The sequence below is a fragment of the Heterodontus francisci genome, chromosome 31 (assembly GCF_036365525.1).
Source record: "Heterodontus francisci isolate sHetFra1 chromosome 31, sHetFra1.hap1, whole genome shotgun sequence".
Taxonomy (NCBI): domain Eukaryota; kingdom Metazoa; phylum Chordata; class Chondrichthyes; order Heterodontiformes; family Heterodontidae; genus Heterodontus; species Heterodontus francisci.
Window position 1 is genome coordinate 59,260,640 of NC_090401.1, and position 19,020 is coordinate 59,279,659.

The 19,020-nt window shown below is 44.2% G+C and overlaps 1 protein-coding gene across 5 annotated transcripts; it reads right to left on the bottom strand.

Moving 5' to 3' along the window:
* Positions 1–3,341: 3,341 nt before the first annotated feature.
* On the bottom strand, positions 3,342–7,085 carry med18 (mediator of RNA polymerase II transcription, subunit 18 homolog (yeast)). 5 transcript variants are annotated; one of them, XM_068011010.1, is made up of 3 exons: positions 7,004–7,085; positions 4,672–4,769; positions 3,342–3,928 (listed from the first exon to the last, which is right to left on the bottom strand). In XM_068011010.1, exons 2-3 carry the CDS (start codon positions 4,742–4,744, stop codon positions 3,369–3,371), a joined length of 633 nt encoding a protein of 210 aa, XP_067867111.1. In that variant the 5' UTR covers positions 4,745–4,769; positions 7,004–7,085; the 3' UTR covers positions 3,342–3,368. The 5 variants fall into 5 exon arrangements, with proteins under 5 accessions (XP_067867111.1, XP_067867113.1, XP_067867116.1 ...); XM_068011012.1 differs by having other exon boundaries at positions 6,989–7,072; XM_068011015.1 differs by having other exon boundaries at positions 4,672–4,765; positions 6,989–7,036.
* Between the last annotated feature and the right edge of the window lie 11,935 nt (positions 7,086–19,020).

Consider the following 19,020-nt stretch of genomic DNA (forward strand, 5'->3'; position numbering starts at 1 on the left):
TTACTAAACTAATACCTGGAATGGGCAGGTTGTCTTATGAGGAAAGGTTGGACAGGCTAGGCTTGTAGCCGCTGGAGTTTAGACAAGTAAGAGGCGACTTGATTGAAACATTTAAGATCCTGAGGGGTCTTGACGGGGTGGATGTGGAAAGATTGCTTCCTCTTGTGGGAGAATCACTGTTTAAAAATAAGGAGTCGCCCATTTAAGAGATGAGGAAAAATTATTTCTCTCAGAGGGTCATTAGTTTTTGGAACTCTCTTCCTCGAAAAGTGGTGGAAGCAGAGTCTTTGAATATTTTAAAGGCAGAGGTAGATTCTTGATAAGCAAGGGGTGAAAGGTTATCGGGGTAGGCGGGAATGTGGAGTAGAGGTTATAATCAGATCAGCCTCGATCTTGTTGAATGGCGGAGCAGGCTCGATCAGCCAAGTGGCGTATTCCTGCTAATTCGTATTGCTCGTATGCAAGTCCCACTCCAGAATTGAGCATAAAAATCTAGGCTGGCGTTCCACTGCAGTATTGTCAGAGGTGTTGTTTTTCAGATGGGATGTTAAACTAGGCCCTGCTTGCCATTTCAGGTGGACAGAAAAAATCCCATTGCACTATTTTGAAATAGAGCAGGGGAGTTCTCCCCGGTGTCCTGGCCAATGTTTATCCTTCAATCAACATCACTAAAACAGACCATCTGGTCATTATCACATTGTTGTTTGTAGAGCTTGCTGTACATGGATTGACTGTTGCATTTCCTACATTACCACAGTGACTACACTTCAAAAGTACTTCATTTGCTGTCAAGTGCTTTGGGATGTCATTAAAGGTGCTATATAAATGTAATTCTTTCTTTCTTATGTATGGAGTGCGCTTTAGCTACAACAAACATTAGTTTTGGCTCATTCGCTAATCATTGAGGTAATTGATTTCCTAAACAGATATTTGCTGGATAAAGCTGAACTGCAGTATTCTATCCAATTGGCTGACGAATGTGAGCAATATTTACTGTGGGGCCTGGAGCGTTCCATTTGTAGTTGATTTTACATAAAATGTTACATTAAAAAATAATCAAAACTAGCAAGTGTACCACAAACACCTTAAAATATCATTTCCTTCTGTGTGTGTGCGTAATCTTCATTTTCATGCACTTGAAATCTTTTTGCTCAAAATATTTGCACTGGTTAAATTGCTTATGCAGATCAATTGTACATCTCTATTGAAATGGGTTTGGAATGTGTAATTCTACATCCTAATTTCTCAATTACTGCCCTTGACTTTGAATACACACAGTGAGAGATTTCACTGCACAAACACATTCATCTTTAGCCGACGGAGTATTTAAATAAATTCTTCAGAAATCTGAAAGTAGCAGGTTAAAGGTTAATACAATCTCTCATTCTAGCAAATACCTCTCCATTCCCAGTGGAAAGTCCATTATATCCTGCAGAGAAACCCAAACGTCAGTAAGATGAGCTGCCGATAGGAGAACTTAATATGCTGCTCCCGTAAGTTTCTGATGAAGACTATGCTACAAATTTAACAACGCAATTCCAAACATTTACTTAAAAGCATGGGTCCCAATATTTCACCCAACAAACTGCTCCTAAATAATAATTCATCAGTTACAGTTTAGTAATAACAACAGTCCCAATTTTACATCCAAGATGGATGAAAATTTTCTATACCTATGAATATATGTTGGTGTGCGCCTTTGAACACTGAACATATTGTGTAATTTTCAAATTATGCTGGCATTTTCTACTACACAACAGCTTTATGTAACATTTCCTGTGTATTTTGAACACTATTAATGTATATTAGAGAAGTGCAACTAATCACAGCATTCTTGGAACACATTTAGGTTTCAGTTCTTTCTCAGGAAGGAGGGTTGAACATATCAGCTGTTGCTGGGAACAGAAACCTGCCAGGAAACATTTTTCCAGACACTTGGGGAGAGGAAGCAGTGTTAACATCTCCACATGCACTTCCACCAAGAGCTGAGAAAAAGCTTCCTTCCCGTGGCCTTTTGCATGTGTACTCAGGATGTCATTTTTTTATACAATGGAAGTTGGTCCAGTAAAGATTTTAACGCTCCTCCTGCTTTAGCTAGTCCTGTGGCCTGATTCCGATTTTAAATCACCAGGTGGGAGCTTGAACTAGTATCAAGGAACAAAGCCATCACTTAAATATCTCAGCACTAGAAAAAACAGAGCAGAGCAACCATGTTGAAGAATGCATTGACACAGCACTGCTACTGGACCCATTGTCTTTGAAGGAATTGCTTCACTGAACCTAAACCAGAGGCAAGATATTGTTAATTGTATAATTAAGTATTTAATTGTATTCAGGTGGTGAGCATTAACTAGGGATTCACTTGTGCTCCTATATATAGGAGCAGATTGAAACTCGGGTTACTGGGTTTGGAGGTGCATGTTTGTAATGTGTATCTCTGTAAATAAAAGATTACCAAGGACAGAATTTTATCAGCCCCCAGATGATGGGAATGGACGCTGGGTGGGTGGGTGGGTGGGGGGGGGAACGGTAAAATAACAGAGGGCAGCATCAGGACAGATCCCTGACGAAGTCCAACCACCAGGGAAGTTTCCCAGTGGTGGGCTGCGAGGTGGATCGGCTTCCCTCTCCAAGGAGGCAGGCAGTCAATTTGCATATAGGCGCTATTAAGGGACATTTTGCAAACAACAGGGCAGCCACCTGCCACGTTGGGAGGCCACCAGCTTAACAGAGGCAGCCTGGCAGGGGGTTGGGGGGGGGGGGGGGGGGTGGGGGGGGAGGGGGGTTGGGGCCATCAAAGCTGGAAGCTCCATGGCCTAAATACAAGGTTACAAGCAGGGAAAGCAGCCCCCACAGCCCCAACAATCCCCCCAGAGGGTTTCCCCTCCCACCTTTGGCCCCCTGAATTTTTTACTTTTAATTGACTTCCCTGCACATGCCCTTGGGTCTCCGACCTGCCTCAGCAGCGCCCATTTCTCCCAGTGGGGCTGCTGAGGCTTCAGAACTGCCGGCCCTCTGACTGGACTGGCAGCATCAGGGGCCTACCCGCCATCGGCGAGGCTGCTTGCGGTATAATTGCCGAGCCAATCCCGCTGCTGGCGAGTGTGGGCTCAACACCCGCTTTTCGCCCTGACATTGGGGTCCCAAAGTCTGCGGTAAAATTCAGCCCTCAGTGTGTACAGATTAGCTCCAGTTCCATCCTTCATCTTTTCATATTCTGGAATAGAACAGAAATGACCAACGTATAAGACAAATCTTACTTTATTCAAAACATTTCCAGTTTTAGAAACACACATACAGAATTCAGTGCCACCAGAGTATAACCTCTCCCTCCCCCCCCACCCCCGACACATCACAGATTTTTGTGCCTACACCTGATGTAATCTCTTAGGGTCAATTTTTTCTAGATGAACTAAAGGCTTCAGTTGTTCTGAAAAACTTTTCATGTCATCTGACACTGCGTCCTGGCCGGGAGGTGCCACCACATTCAGTTCTACGAGATACGACAATGATAGGGGCTCAATGTTATCGATGTTACCAGGAAGCAGAATCCGAAAGATCTTGGATACCACAATCTTCATAATCCCTTTGCGGAAAACATGCCCTTTTACCACAAACTCGTGGTCCATTCGGAAACCCATCTCTATCAGAAATTCGGTTAAGCCGTCAGAAGTGGCAATGTCCACACAATTTCGTACCAGCGCTGATCGGTTTTTATCTCCAATTTCTGGCTGCCCAAGGTAACGTAGGTGCCAGGGTGCGCCAGGCTTGTCCACAGCACGTCGGGCTCTCAAAATAAACGGACTTCCTTGCTGGGCTTTTAGCAGAAAGACCAGCTCATGATCTACAAAGGTTTCTGGCTCCATATTATCACAAAGCCCACGTAGTCGATGAAGAAGACTTTCCAGACTCTGGTCCAGCACGCTCCCTATGTAAATCAGAATTGCTTATAATCATTGAATGATGATGATTTTAACAAAGAGACAAAACTGAGGAAAAAGCACCAGCCTTATAATAGTTTGACATTTTTGACAAAGAAACCATTAATATTACAATTCTATTCCAAATATCCTGTTAGGTGATGAAACCTTATTTTTCCAAAACCGAAGACCAGAACACAACTAATGACTCAGCAGACCGACACCAAAACATTTCTGTGCAGCAAGATCCCAGGTCTGTACTCAGCTGAGCTGGTAAGGGCCCTGTAATAACCCTGGTTAAGGGAAGGAAAATCAGCCAGGCTTCTCACTCCAGCTCACTCTCTAGTGACCTCTGCTGGAAGGCGAGGACAGGAACACATTTGGCTGTTACTCACAGAGAGACTCCTGTACAATCATATCTTCAAGTTAAATGGAGAGAAGAAAACTGGCAAAGTAATAGCAAAATAAAGAATGCACCTGTTACACTGCCAAGAAAGGTGAAGATATGGGTGAAGAATCTTACATCCCAACACACCCCTGAATGTCTGCACTTCTCCAGCAGCACAGTTACAGAGACAAGCTATAACTGAATATGATCCAACTAGGGGCAGCACAGCTGGCTGGGACGAGTAGCTACTGCTCCCATCTTACATGCCAATCACTCAATAATTGTCCTAGCTGTAAATGAAAGTCCAGTCATTTATCTACTTAAACCATTTAATAGTAAAATTAACAGGGTGACATTTCATACCTTGCAGAATATATTCCATCATATTGATGGTTCCACCAATGACTGGTAACACAGTTACAGGAGGGGCCTCCATGTTGACAAGTCTCCAGCAAACCTGACTGGGAAAAAAACTCCTGTCAAACGACTGGAATGTTTGCAAACTGAACATTATTAAAGTTGGGGTTTTAAGACAACAACACTACCTTTAACATAGTAAAATGTCTCCAGGAGCGTCACAGGAGCTTATCAGACAAAATTTGACGGAGATATTAGGACAGGTCACCAAAAGCTTGGTCAAAGAGAGAGGTTTTAAGGAGCATCTTAAAGGATAAAAGAGAGGTGGAGAGGTTTAGGGAGGGAATTCCAGAGGTTAGGGCTTGGCCACCAATAATGGGGCAAAGAAATTGTAAGTACACAATGTCAGGGTTGGAGAAACACAGATATCTTGAAGGATTGTACAGCTGGAGGAGATTACAGAGATAGGGAGAGGCCAGGCCATGAAGGCATGTGAATGTGAGCATAAGAATTTTAAAACAGCTGTGTTGCTGCACTTGGAGCCAATGTACATCAGCGAGCATAGAACACCATAGAAAAATTACGGCACAGAAAGAGGCCATTCAGCCCATCGTGTCTGTGCCGGCTGAAAAATCTAGCTGCTCAATCTAATCCCACCTTCCAGCACCTGGTCTGTAGCCTTGCAGGTTACAGCACTTCAGGTGCATGTCCAGGTACCTTTTAAATGAGTTGAGGGTTTCTGCCTCCACCAGAGGGTGGGTTTTTTGAGGAGAAGGTTGATAACAAAAGCTTTGAAAGGGAGGGAACCATTTACAATATCAATTAACATGGGGGGCAGGAAGAGAAACTAGGTGGTCAGCAGCACAGTAGATATAGGGTTGAGAGAGCAGGAGGTGGGTCTCATGGACAAGATGAGCTCAGGGAGGGCATGAGGGGAGATAGGTGAGAAACTAGAGAAAGATTTGAGTTCCGGTTTGGAAGTTTGGTTTGAAGGACAAGGGGAAGGGAAGATGTGGCAGAAACAACTGAACAGATGGGTCTTTCTCTTAGTGACAAAGAGTCCGTGAGCTCCTCACACATTGTTGGAAGTGAAAGCAGAGGAGTTGGGGGAGGAGGTGTGGTTAAGGAGATAGCTGGAATAAAGAAGCCTACATTTGCATTCCAAGATGATTGTGGAGTAGTGAGCAGTTTGCACAGAGGAAAGCAGTGCCCAACAGTGCTTGATAATCTCAAAATATTACGTGCTTTAAGCCTTGGGTATTTTTATTTAAATATTTAACCTAATTTCATGTAGGTCAAAGAAAAATAAGGGTAACCCATAGTACAAAGTACATCTCCTGCACTTTGCAATCAGAAATGTCACTCCTAACATTTCCTCAATGGTGGCAGCTCTGTCGCTGAGAAAGGAACCACTACCGTTTCATAGTTTGCCCTTTAGCTTGTCCAAAATCAAACAGGGACAAGGGAGGGTGGTCTCGTAGCCTGACATGAGCGGTGAATGAGGCTCCCGCACAGGGTAATGGAAGAGCTGAATGTGACATGGTAACTCGCCACAGGAAAGAGGGAGGAGGGGACTTCGTCTTTAAAACATTTTAACGTTTGTGCCTCCCCATAAGTCAGCCAGTAAACCAGCTGCCTGGTGTGATACTGAGCCACACAAGAAAGATCTTCAGGTTCAATCCACGATGCAATGTGACAATGTCCACATGCTCAGGTAGAACTGCAGAGGGTGAAGGTGGGGGTGAGCGTAAGAGTACGGGTAAGAGTTGGGGTGGGTTTATATTCGGCCTCGAAGCCCGTGTCGAGGGAACAGCGGCCAAGACTGCGGCATCTGATCAATGTTCATGGATCCTCCAAGGGGTCAGTGCCCTGAGTAAGGTCAGAGCCCCTGTGAGGTCAGGGGTCAGAGCCCCTCCAGTGGGGTCAGGGGTCAAGGTCTGGCATTCTCCCCCCACCCCAGTCACTGGGCAGGGGAGGGAATTTTACTGTTGAGGACGGAGCTGCTGACCCAGGGAGAGGCCGAACCCACTGCCGCTTCCAGACGCCCAACACCCCAGCCCCCAATATTAACCCTCTTACGCATCTCACAAGCCCCCTCCCCCTCATTGATTCCACCCCATGCCCCGATCCACTAACATCCCCCTCCCTTGCTACCCTGCCCTCACTCCTCCCTCACCCTCATTCCCCCTCCATCATTTTCCCTTCCCCCTCCATCATTCCCTCACCCTCCTCCCTTATTCCCCTCCCTACCTCCCTCACTCCCTCCCTCACTCACCACTCACTCACCCCTCCCTCATTCATTCATTCCCCCTCTCTCATTCACCTCTTTACCCCCTACCGGAACGGACCCTCCGGCCGGACACAGCCACCGGAAGTAGCGCGCGTGTAACTGCCAACAGCTTCCGGGCGGAAACAAAACCCGCGAACCATCCAGAGCCCTCGGCCTGTCCCGGAGTCTCTCCCCGGTCTGGAGGCTTCGGCCTCGGCCTGTCCCGGAGTCTCTCCCCGGTCTGGAGGCTTCGGCCTCGGCCTGTCCCGGAGTCTCTCCCCGGTCTGGAGGCTTCGGCCTCGGCCTTTCTCGGAGTCTCGGCCCAGCTGCTGCCAGAGAGAATGGGCGGGTGGATTCAGTGCTGATTCTGGAGGCTGGAAAGGGCCTGAATTGAGAGCAGGCCCAATGGCCCTGGACAGCAGCAGCATTGAGAGACTCCACACCCTGTCCCCAACATTAAAATACCAATAGCTGAAAACATTATTTATAAAATGTTGACACTGATGCCAGTATTTATATTGTAGAAAATATGCTGATTAACTCATCCCCTTCCTGCTGCCTTTGGACAATATCAGCCACTGTGCTGCCCTAATCAGAGGGGAATGACAGGTTCATCTCTTTGTGAATACGCTTTAAATAAGTTGGCTACACAAGATGTTTAATCCGTGCTGCCTTTTCGCGGCGCAGTGGTTAGCACCGCAGCCTCACAGCTCCAGGGACCCGGGTTCAATTCTGGGTACTGCCTGTGTGGAGTTTGCAAGTTCTCCCTGTGTCTGCGTGGGTTTCCTCCGGGTGCTCCGGTTTCCTCCCACAAGCCAAAGACTTGCAGGTTGATAGGTAAATTGGCCATTATAAATTGCCCCTAGTATAGGTAGGTGGTAGGGAAATATAGGGACAGGTGGAGATGTAGGAATATGGGATTAGTGTAGGATTAGTATAAATGGGTGGTTGATGGTCGGCACAGACTCGGTGGGCCGAAGGGCCTGTTTCAGTGCTGTATCTCTAAAACTAAAAGTCAGCATGCTGACCTAATACCGTTTTCCCTAATTAATTATCCGTTAAGTTCAAACATTACATCTTCACTACTCCATCTAGAGATAATATATACATCATAATCCCAAAAAGCATGATTTCCAGTGTTCGATTCCAGTCCCTGATGTATCCTTTTTGAAAAGATATTTCAGATTTCTACTTCTGCTCCTATTTGTGTTCTTGTAAGGTTGGGATAGACAGATTTTTGGTCTCAAAGGGAATCAAGGGATATGGGGAGCGGGCAGGAAAGTGGAATTGAAGCCCAAGATCAGCCATGATCACATTGAACGGCGGAACAGGCTCGATGGGCCATATGGTCTACTCCTGCTCCTATTTCTTGTGTTCTTGTGATAATGGACACAAACAGAGGCTGTCACATCTTGTGGATCTGTGCACATACACCTGGACGGCACTGGCCAAGTCTGCAAATTAATTTATTGTGAAATATTTTCAAAGAGTCAAATCAATTTTCCTCTGGTTCACTACTGCCTAAATCTGCCGTCCTTACCCAATCTGGTCTATCTGTAACTCCGGTGGTTGACTTTAAACTGCACTGTGAATTGGCCTAGAAAGCCTCTCAGTTGTATTCAAGAAAGCAGCTCACTACTGCCTTCTCCAGGGCAATTAGGGATGGGCAATAAATGCTGGCATTGCCAGCGACAGTCACATCCCGTGAATGAATAAAAGAACAAGGTGGAAGAAAATAGAGTTGCTGAACTCACATTTACAAACTTATGCAATGACTGAAGTGCTCAGTGGTAGATCATAACAATCAATAGGAACAACAATATTGCGCAGAGGAACAGGAGGAGGCCATTTAGCCCCTCGAACCTGTTCCGCCATTCAATGATATCATGGTTGATCTGCAACCTAACTCTATATACTCACCTTTTCCCCATATCCATTAATATCTTTGGTTAATAAATGGTCAATCTCAGATTTAAAATGAACAATTGATCGAGCCTCAATTGCCGCTTGCAGAAGAGAGTTTCAAACTTCTAAAACCCTTTGCGTGAAGAACTGTTTCCTAATTTCATTCCTGAAAGATCTGCCTCCAATCTTTAGACTATATCCCCTAGTCCTGGACCCCCCAACCAGCAGAAATAGTTTTTCTCCAACTACGTATCTGTTCCCCTTAATATCTTGAAAATGTCAATCAAATCACCCCCTATGCTGCAATCCCTCCTAATGAACAGGACCAGTTCATTTTATCAAACTCAGACATATGTTACACAGAGCAGGTAGGCCAGGAAAAAACAAGTGGGAATCAGAGACAGGTGTATTGCTAAGTGGGGAAATAGGAAGCATATTGCTGGTCAAATCAGTGAGGATATGGAGGTAGGGAAGGGATTTTAGTCAGCTTTGTTATTTAATCTCTCTTGCCCTCTGCCCTATCTCACTTCTTCCCTTTTGTTCTCTTCCCCACCAACCCCCCAACACCCTGTCCCCACTTCACTTGCTTAAAATCTAATTATTTTTGAATCTTTGCCAGTTCTGAATGAAGGTCGCAGACCTAAAACATTGGCCAGAATTTTACCGTTAGGAATCAGGTCCCATCGGAGGCGTCTGGAAGGTAAAATGGAGCGCGATGACGTTAGGCCAGGTCCCCGGCGTCATCACGCGCAGACGCAATTTAACGAGTGTAGGAAGTCGGGCGAGATCAAGTCTGCGCTCACCACCCGACTACAATCAATTGAAAGCTGATTAAGGTACTTGAAAAAGCAATTGACTGCAATTTTATGCGTGCTGTCCAACTTTACAGCCGTAAATCGGGTCGTGGGGCGTCTCGGGAACAGGGCAGGAGGCATTGATTTATTTTGAGATACAGCACTGAAACAGGCCCTTCGGCCCACCAAGTCTGTGCTGACCAACAACCACCCATTTATACTAACCCTACAGTAATCCCATATTCCTTACCATCTACCTACACTAGGGGCAATTTACAACAGCCAATTTACCTATCACCTGCAAGTCTTTGGCAGTGGGAGGAAACCGGAGCACCCGGCGAAAACCCACGCGGTCACAGAGAGAACTTGCAAACTCCACACAAGCAGTACCCAGAATCGAACCCGGGTCCCTGGAGCTGTGAGGCTGCGGTGCTAACCACTGCGCCACTGTGCTGCCCTTCAAGGAGTTGGAGGAATACATTTTATTTTTGATCCTTATTAATTCAGATGTTGATTGTTTGTCCTAACAAGGGGTGTTACTTGCATCTTGTGCAGAAGGGGTCATCTGAATGACATCCACTGCTGATGGGTACCAATCTACTCTGAGTTATTGGGCGAATGGAAGGGGCTTTCGTGAGCCAGTCCTAACTGTTGGAAGCTGACACCTATGGTCAAAGCATCTGGTCTGCTGTTCACTGTGGAGGTGGGTCATCAGATGATGATGACGTTTTAATGAGGAAGCTGGACCTCAGTCAAATGATGATCAGGGAGGGAAAGGTGAATGTAAATTGGCTCAACTGCGAGAGAGACCAGGGAGTCTCTAATAGGCAGGCGTTTCCATTGAGAGGATAAAAATTTTCACAAAATTGATATTGCTGTATGAGACGAGTCACTGTGAGGATCTGAGAGGGAAAATTCACTCACCTTCAGGTGGAGAGATAATGTGACGATGCAATCCTTCACATCACGAGGAATGCAACTGAAGAGTGTGACCTCACATTTAAAACTACTTGTGTTGAGCAATGATGTTGTATGAGATTTCAGGAATGACATATCAAATAGTCAAAACACCAAATTTAATAGAATTATTATAACACAAATCAAATATATAAATTAAATGTCACCCAGTGAACCAGTTGTGATGTTACAATGATTTCTTATATCGTTTGCGAGTTCTCATTCGGGTGGTTGATCCCTCGCCACCAGACTTACCAGAGGCAGGTGGATGATCTGGTTGCTGCCCGGCTTGTGATGACTTTGGCGGACGTCCTCTGCATGCTCGCAGCCGTGAGGGCTGCGGCATCTCGGGGTTCTCCTGATAAATATCATGAGCTCCCTGTAACACCCTGGGATTTTGCAGTTCACATGTCCCTGGCAGAGGGAGCAAGGAGCTGCAGGATGCATCAGAGCCACCCTGAGAGGAGCTCCCATATGCGATCTGCTGCCCCTGTGCCCTCCTGAGTCTCGGCTGGTCCTCAGTGGTGACATCAGAGGGATGAGCGGCCTCGACCTGTCACCAGTGCATCAGATTTTGCTCTCTGGTGCTCTGGTCCAGGGAGGCCACAATCGATGAGACGTCACGAATTGCATCCAGTACTGGCCCCTCCACTGCAGCCGCCAGTCTTACAATGGAGGAAGCCAGATGTTCAAATGCCTGAGAGTTTGCTGAACTCATACTCTGGATGGATGTCTCCAGAGTATGAGTCATAGCGGGCAGCGTCTCAAGCAACTCCGCCAGATTTCCAAGGACCGCATGCTGCACCTCCAACATCGCCCAACGAATGGATGTTCTCAGAGGCACGTCATCAGCTTGCAGCTCTGCACTGGCCTGGCGTCCCACTCTCCTCTGAGTGTGTGAGGTGTCGGCTGATTCTGCCTCTGGTGGCTGGCCCAGCTGTGTTCACACCTGTATGTGAAAGTGACTACCCGTACATGCTAATCCCTACCAATGTGTAAGTATCTGTGCTGGTACTTGGTGCTTCGCGAGGATGTAACTGTGCACCCTCTGAGGCCCGCTCCTCCACCTCAGAGGTGGATGGTAGGGCAACGGAGACACTTCCTGTCCTATGCTGTGTTTCACCTGTAGGGAAAATCATATTGATCAGTTTGATCAGCAATCCAGACCTAAGCACATGCTTTTGACTGCATTATGTTCACATCTGTATTCATACTCCATTCACTACACCATTGGCCCACGGCGATCCCTCCTCTCCCCCAAAATACGCTCTAACGCCACATTCTGGGTCACTCACTCTCATGGCATGTCCACCGGCCTCGCCATCGGCAACAGCTCGTCCTCCTTCCTCCCCTGCTATTGTCAATGCATCCTTCTCCATTCTACTCAGGAATGCCTGACTGGCAACACCACCACCTGTACAGGACCTCTCTCGGGCATTGTGTGCCCTCCTTTCCGAATTAAACAATAATACTTCGTTTAAACATATTTGTTGGCATATCACCCAAAGGGGTTGATGTTGCATTTAACTGCTGTGCCAGTGCTGAGTGCGACCTGAACACCTCCACATCACCATTCAGCTCACACTTGCCCATCATGCGTCCCAATGCAAGGCAGCAGCCGAGCAATGATCATACAGGGCTTCCATATTGCATCACGATTACACATATGCCCTCCCTTGAGACATTAACTGTTAGATGAATGAGGAATGCCCCTTACCCGGGCAGAGCGAAGCAGGTCATTGAGGCACTGGCGGCACTGTATCCATGTCCACCTTACTACACCACGGCTGCTGACCAACTCCGCTACCTCCAGCCAGGCCCTCTTGGTCACTTGGGAGGGTCGCCTTCTACCATCTGCATTGAATAGGATGTCCCGCCTCTGCTTAACCGCCCGAAGGAGGACCTGCAGTGAATCATCCGAAAATTGGGGGGCTGAGCTCATGCTTCTCCCCTCCATCACTTCATGTACTTGCCCTGTACTCTCCCAGTCCTTCTCTCCTTGCAGGCGTCTCCCCTTTCAATGCACCAGACCCAATTCCAATGATATCAAGCCAAGTCTGAACTAACTGTGAAACTGCATTGCAGTAAACCTTTTTCAAGGGCTGACATTAGCCATTTCAGGATGTGGCCACGCCCCCAATGCTGATTTTCATCCCGCCCGCGCGCGCCCTTTCACTTCACTGATGTGCTGCGGGGCTGCTAGTTGGCTGCCCAGCACGTGATGCCGGCGGCCAGGAGACGCGCGGAGCGGGATCGGAGCCCTCATCCACTTCAGGCGCATCCTCCCCGGAGCCACAGTTCACGGCAAAATTCCGGCCGTTAACTCTGCTTCTCTCTCCACAGATGTGGCCTGACCTGTTGAATATTTCCAGTTCAAAAATAATTACTTGGATATAAAACATTTTGAAAGGTCCTGAGGACATGATAAAGCACGATACTCATGTGAGTTTTTATTTTGTGTTGTCTCTCTATCACTAACGCACACTACAGTAGAGCAGCTGACAGTATAATGTTAATTTTACCACTTGGTTACTCATTCGAATGATACTTGGAGTGCTTAAACCATCAAGAGATATGCATCTATATAAGAGCAAAATACTGCTGGAACCCTGGAATGAGAACAGAAAGTGCCAGAAAGACTCTGCAGGCCTGCCAGCATCTGTGTGGAGAGACAGAGTTAACATTTCAGGTAATGTACAGAGCTGTTCATTATTCTGCCATTAGCACTCTCTCTGGACTCATGCTTTGTCTTTCGCTACAACTATTTAGCACTTTATTTGCATTCTGTTCCATTTGTCATTTAATCTCTCCCTTCTCTGTCCTATCACTGACCTTCTTTCTTGTTCTTCTTACACCCCCTTCCCCGTTTCGTGTGCTAAGAGACATGCATCTCTTTGTTCATCATTACCACATAGGAACACCTCTGCAGCAATCAGACCTGTTCTCTTCGTTTGCAACTGAACCTTGTACTGAATTTGGCTAGTGTTTGTTTAAAAGAGGAACTGTTGCCACATTAGGGAATTTCCAAGCAGCTTATGTTCCTGCAACAGGAGCATGTCCCTCTGAAAATTCCCTTGAACTGACATCAGAATTAGTTATACACACAATATTATCTTCAACAGATACAATTATTTGAAATGATGAAATTTAATTGGCCCGTTAAAATCAATTTTGTTTTTGCACACTGCAGTTGTTGCCACCAATGTTGAATTTTGCTGGAACGGCAAGGGAGGTGGATACATATTTGACAGAAACATTTGAACCGGCATGAGTAAAAAGCAGGGAAATGGGACTATGTGGCTTGTTCAGGCGACGGCACAATGGGCCGAATGTTTTCTTTGTGTGCTGTAAAATTCTAACTCGTACACCATGTAAAACTCCTCAGGCTGAATGCACCAGAGAATGTTTGACATGGAATGTAAAATGTACTTTGTAAATATAACCTGTAAAGGCAAGTGTAGCGAGGCTCCTCATGTGCTGTATTGAAAGAAACTTTATCTAATGTCAAATTTGAACTGTTATGTATTTTTACAAATTTTATGAATAAAGTATATTTTTGAAGAAAATACATACATACTGGGCTACTTTCCAAGTTGCAGTGTCACCAGCCTAATAATGATCTGTGTCTTAAAGCTATCGCAAAGGCTGTGTGAAAAATTCCTTATGATGCTTCTAGCATTTCAAAGAGTTAATATCATTACCACTAAAAGCTTTACAACATTTATTAATTACTCAGCTCTAATTTGCCCATTTATGGTTTTCTCTGCTGTTTTTTATTCATTCATGGGATATGGGCTTTGCTGGCCAGGCCAGCATTTGATGCCCATCCCTAATTGCCCATGAGAAGGTGCTGGTGAGCTGCCTTCTTGAACCGCTGCAGTACATGTGGGGTAGCTACACCCACAGTGCTTTTAGGAAGGGAGTTCCAGGATTTTGACCCACCAATAGTGAAGGAACGGTGATATAGTTCCAAGTCAGGATGGTGTGTGAATTGCAGGAGAACTTGCAGGCGGTGGTGTTCCCCTGTGCCTGCTGATGTTGTCTTTCTAGGTGGTAGAGGGTGCAGGTTTGGAAGGTGCTGTCTAAGGAGGCTTGGCAGTTGAGATTTATAGGGGAAGTTAAAATTTTATTTCAAATATACAATAACAAATGCATGACAAAGTATAAATGTTTTGCACTAGTAAATTGTTCATGGCATTGTCCATGTTAAGTTTATTCATATAAAGAATGGTGACAATGTTGGAAGAAATATTTCAAAAACTAGCTGTACAAAGTCAAAGCCGGCAACTAGACGGTGCCAGTTGATGTAGCAAAATTGAATGGGAAAATGTTGACATAATTCACAATGGTAATTGTTGACACAAAAGCATGACTAAAAGTTATGACAACAAGAATTAATGTTTATAGACAGGAAATTTGCATCCTACATATTGCTGGTATGAGAATTGATGACATTTATATAATCCAATTAGCAGGAAAATAACATTTGTTCATTGTGAATATCCAAACAAATTTTGCATTTGCCCATCAACAATGGAACACTTTGAACTTAGGGTCAAGGTTCACCATCCAATTCTTCTATCAGAAAAGAAATAAAACAACTTAAAATTTGTAACACCAGGGTTGTTTCACTATTAGTGGAGCTGTTGCCTCTACTATTATTAATAAACTTCCCTTTGCAGTTTTCTTTCATCTTCTGAAGGTGTGAATTCATAAAAAGAAAAAGAAAGACTTGCATTTATATAGCACCTTTCACAACCTCAGGATGTCCCAAAGCACGTGACAACCAATGAGGTACTTTTGAAGTGGAGTCGCCAATGTAATGTCGGCAACACAGCAGCCAATTTGCACACGGCAATGTGATAATGATTCAAATAATCTGTTTTTGTGATGTTGGTTGTACCTTTACCTATTGAGCTATTCAGTGAAATCTTCCAATTAATTTCTTTGATAATCTATTTACACTAATGCCAACTGAGGATATTAACAAGAAAACGCATGGGTGTCTTTACATACAGGCAGTCATCATAACATTGTGGTGCTCTGGGCAGCACTTTTCAATGGAACTGCTGCATACTCAAAATGGGCAGAACTCACAAGAACAGTTCCAATGTATTGGATGATGTCAGTAATTGATTTTGATTTATATGATGGTGACTCATTGCTACTATTTTAACACATCCATTTTTGATAACAGGGTAACAGGTGTTTATTAAATTTTATTTTTACAGCCCCAGTTATGTGCCAATTGGCAACCACTTTTCTTATTTAAACACTGAAGTTCTAGCTTTACTTATTCATCTTTTGCAAGAAACTAAATGAATTAAGAGGCCATCATCACAGCCCTAATTATTATAGTCCTTTGGCAATAAAAGGCTTAATGGCACAATGCTCTCACAGTTGCTTATATTTTAATGAGGTGGGACATTGTGCACTATATCGTATCAACGCCACTTCATACCTGATGATGCAAAGTGTGGGAATAATGTATATGTGGATAATGAAAGGAGAAAACTAAGCACAATAATTTCTAAGACAAAACTTTCGTCAACATTTTACTTGCAAATTCAACTTTATGTGCATTTCCCTATAAAATCCTAGCTTAGTAGTTTTGATTAGAAACAAAAGAATAATGTCTGTAATTAAGCAATTGTATCCTTGCTAGTGTTTCCAATAATATTTAATAAGTCAGTCAGCAGCGTGATACATGCCAGTCTGAAGACAGACATGTGTATCCCGCTCCATTATTCCTTTCAATTGCCCAACTAATGTTGTTAAATTTTGAGGACTTGTGTTTTAAAACTGAAAAGGATTCTATGGATTTTTTTTTCAAGGGTCACTGAGAGGTTGTATGGCAACATTTACTGGAAATCACCTGCTTCAGTTAAGTACCCTGCAGGGGCTTTTTGACTTGGGAAATATGTTTACAGAGAAGTGACAGGTCAAGATTTATAGGGGTCAGGAGGCTTGAGTCTTAAGATATTGTTTTGCTTTCAGTTTGGACAGTCTGTTGGGGTGCGGACAGTGTTTTGAGAGGAGTTAAAAAAATCAACCTGCCAAGGACAAAACCCCAGCTCAGTCTTTTCCATCTCTTTGAAAAGCCTGCCAGCTTTTCCATCTGTTTGAGATGCTGTTAGAAGCGAGTGTAAGAAATAGAGAAATTGATGCTGCATCCCTCCTGAGAGGCCTGCCAGAAACCCCTGTTGCCGCATTTCTCATGGAAAGCCAGTCAAACTGATCTTCAACATCGCCTGAAAAGAACTGTTCTAAAAAGATCCCAGTGACAGCCGTCTATACGTATTTGGGATGCCAGAATAAAGGGACAACTGACATTTTTCCACATATTCTCTTTTTTTCATCAAGAATTAGCAAGTATTTGGCCAAAGTATTCTTTTTGGGAGTTTTTTGTAACAGAGCTCTAAAGAGAAAATCTCTTTATTTTTTCGGTTAACCGGTTTGTGTGTATGGGGGTGGGGGGGGGGTGGATTTTAAAAAGGGAACTTTCATATTTCAATCTGTGTATTAATGCTTTGCTGCGTTACTGGTTAAGTCTTGTTTTATGATAAACTGATAATTATGTTGTTTATTAAAGAAACCTGGTTGGTTCCGGGATAAAGAGTAGAGTATATGATTGACCGCATCGGTAACTGGTAAACATTTAAAAATATATATATTGTGACCTGTGGAGAAGTGGAATGAGAAAAGACAGTGCACTTCTCCTGCCTCGGTTGTAACACTAGTGACATAACTCAATTTACCAGAAGTAAAAGTCTTCACACTTTGGGTACTTCAAGTTAAGTCACATATTAGGACTAATGTCATTTGGTACCAAATTGTTGAATCTCCATCACAGGAAACTTGGCTACTTTTATACAGTCCAAAGAAAAACAAGTTTATAGCGTTTTGTGACGGAAACCACACCTCCCAAATGGAAACATATTACTTTCGTCATTTGGAACACTATTTGAACGCTTACTGGACTTGAAAATAACTTGTTTAAAAAGACCACAGAACAGTGGCTGAAAACATGGCTGCACATTTGCATTCTGAAAGACAGTTGCACAGAGAGACAATGGAAGTACTCCCTGATTCAATTAGCCCGATGGGTTTTGTCAATAGTGATGATCAAAAGACATTGAGAGTCATTGTCTGTGTAAGAGCCAGCATTCACAATCCCCCCACCCCCACCCCCAATGAGTGTGTTTGGTAAGCTTTGAAGAATCAACAAACCTCTCAGGCGATGCAGTCTCAAACAAAGAGCTAGTCACATGACTAACCTGCTGGCCAACCTGGGAATTGGTTGAATTGTGCTCACAGTAAAGTTTTGAGACTGACTGCTTTTGAAGACCAAAGGAGAAGCAAGGTCTCTCTCTCTCTCACGCAAAGTTCCAGGGACCCATGGAAGTAACTTAAGCCTCAAGACAGAAGACCCCTGCAGCCTCTGGTACCAGCTAAACAAGTGTGCACTGGGCCCCAACGAGAACTGCAAGACTTAACTTAAATCAAAGACTTTACATCCAACCCAAAACCAGTAATTGAATTCCATTTACTACTTCAAACCTTCCCCCTTTAATTCTTTCTCCTCCTCTGTATCTATTTGTGTGTGTGTTTATCACGTATGCATGCTAGCATGGTTGCTTCAAATATTCTTAATAATTTTAACTGAGTTAGAGTTTTAAGATTAATAAACTTACACCTTTCTTGTTTAAATGAGAAAACCTGTCTGATTGATTCCTTTACAATTACAATAAGAGAGCAGTGAGCAAAGACTCACTGAGGGGAAGCTAAAAGCACTGTGTTTTAAAAGTTAAACTCTGTTACGGCCAAACCAGGAAAAGGCCGAGAGGGGAGACCTAGACCCCTTCCTCACCTGGTCATAACAGGTTCAATACAATTTCAAGTTAAAGGGAATCCAATATTACTTGGAAATAATGGTCATTACTGAAGGACATAGGCTGCATAATGCATAAATCCCCTCTTGAGGTCCAGTCTAAGTGTCCCTGAGAGCAGACTTTAGACCTCACAGCACCAGCGAAATCTTGATGGATTAGGTAAGATTTGATAACTCTGAAAGCTGGTGCAAGTTGATAACTCCAAGCTGTTAACATTTGGTCATTTCCTGTAGTTGTGTTGCACATTTATAACAAACGACAGGCTATGAGTGAAAAATAGAGCTGCAAAATCTGTTCTCAGTACAAGTATTTGAAAGAAGGTAGACACTTGAATGAGTTTGTAAAGTTTTCAAATGGAAAACTAAAAGCACGAAAACTAAACCAATTCCTAGTTTGTCCACACCGCAATGCACAAAGCATACTCCCCAACACTCCTGTATGCTATTCACCATGTAAACAATGCATGAAGCACCTTGGGATATTTTACTATGTTAAAGGCACTATATAAATGAAAGTTAGTGTTGTTGAATGCTTGTCT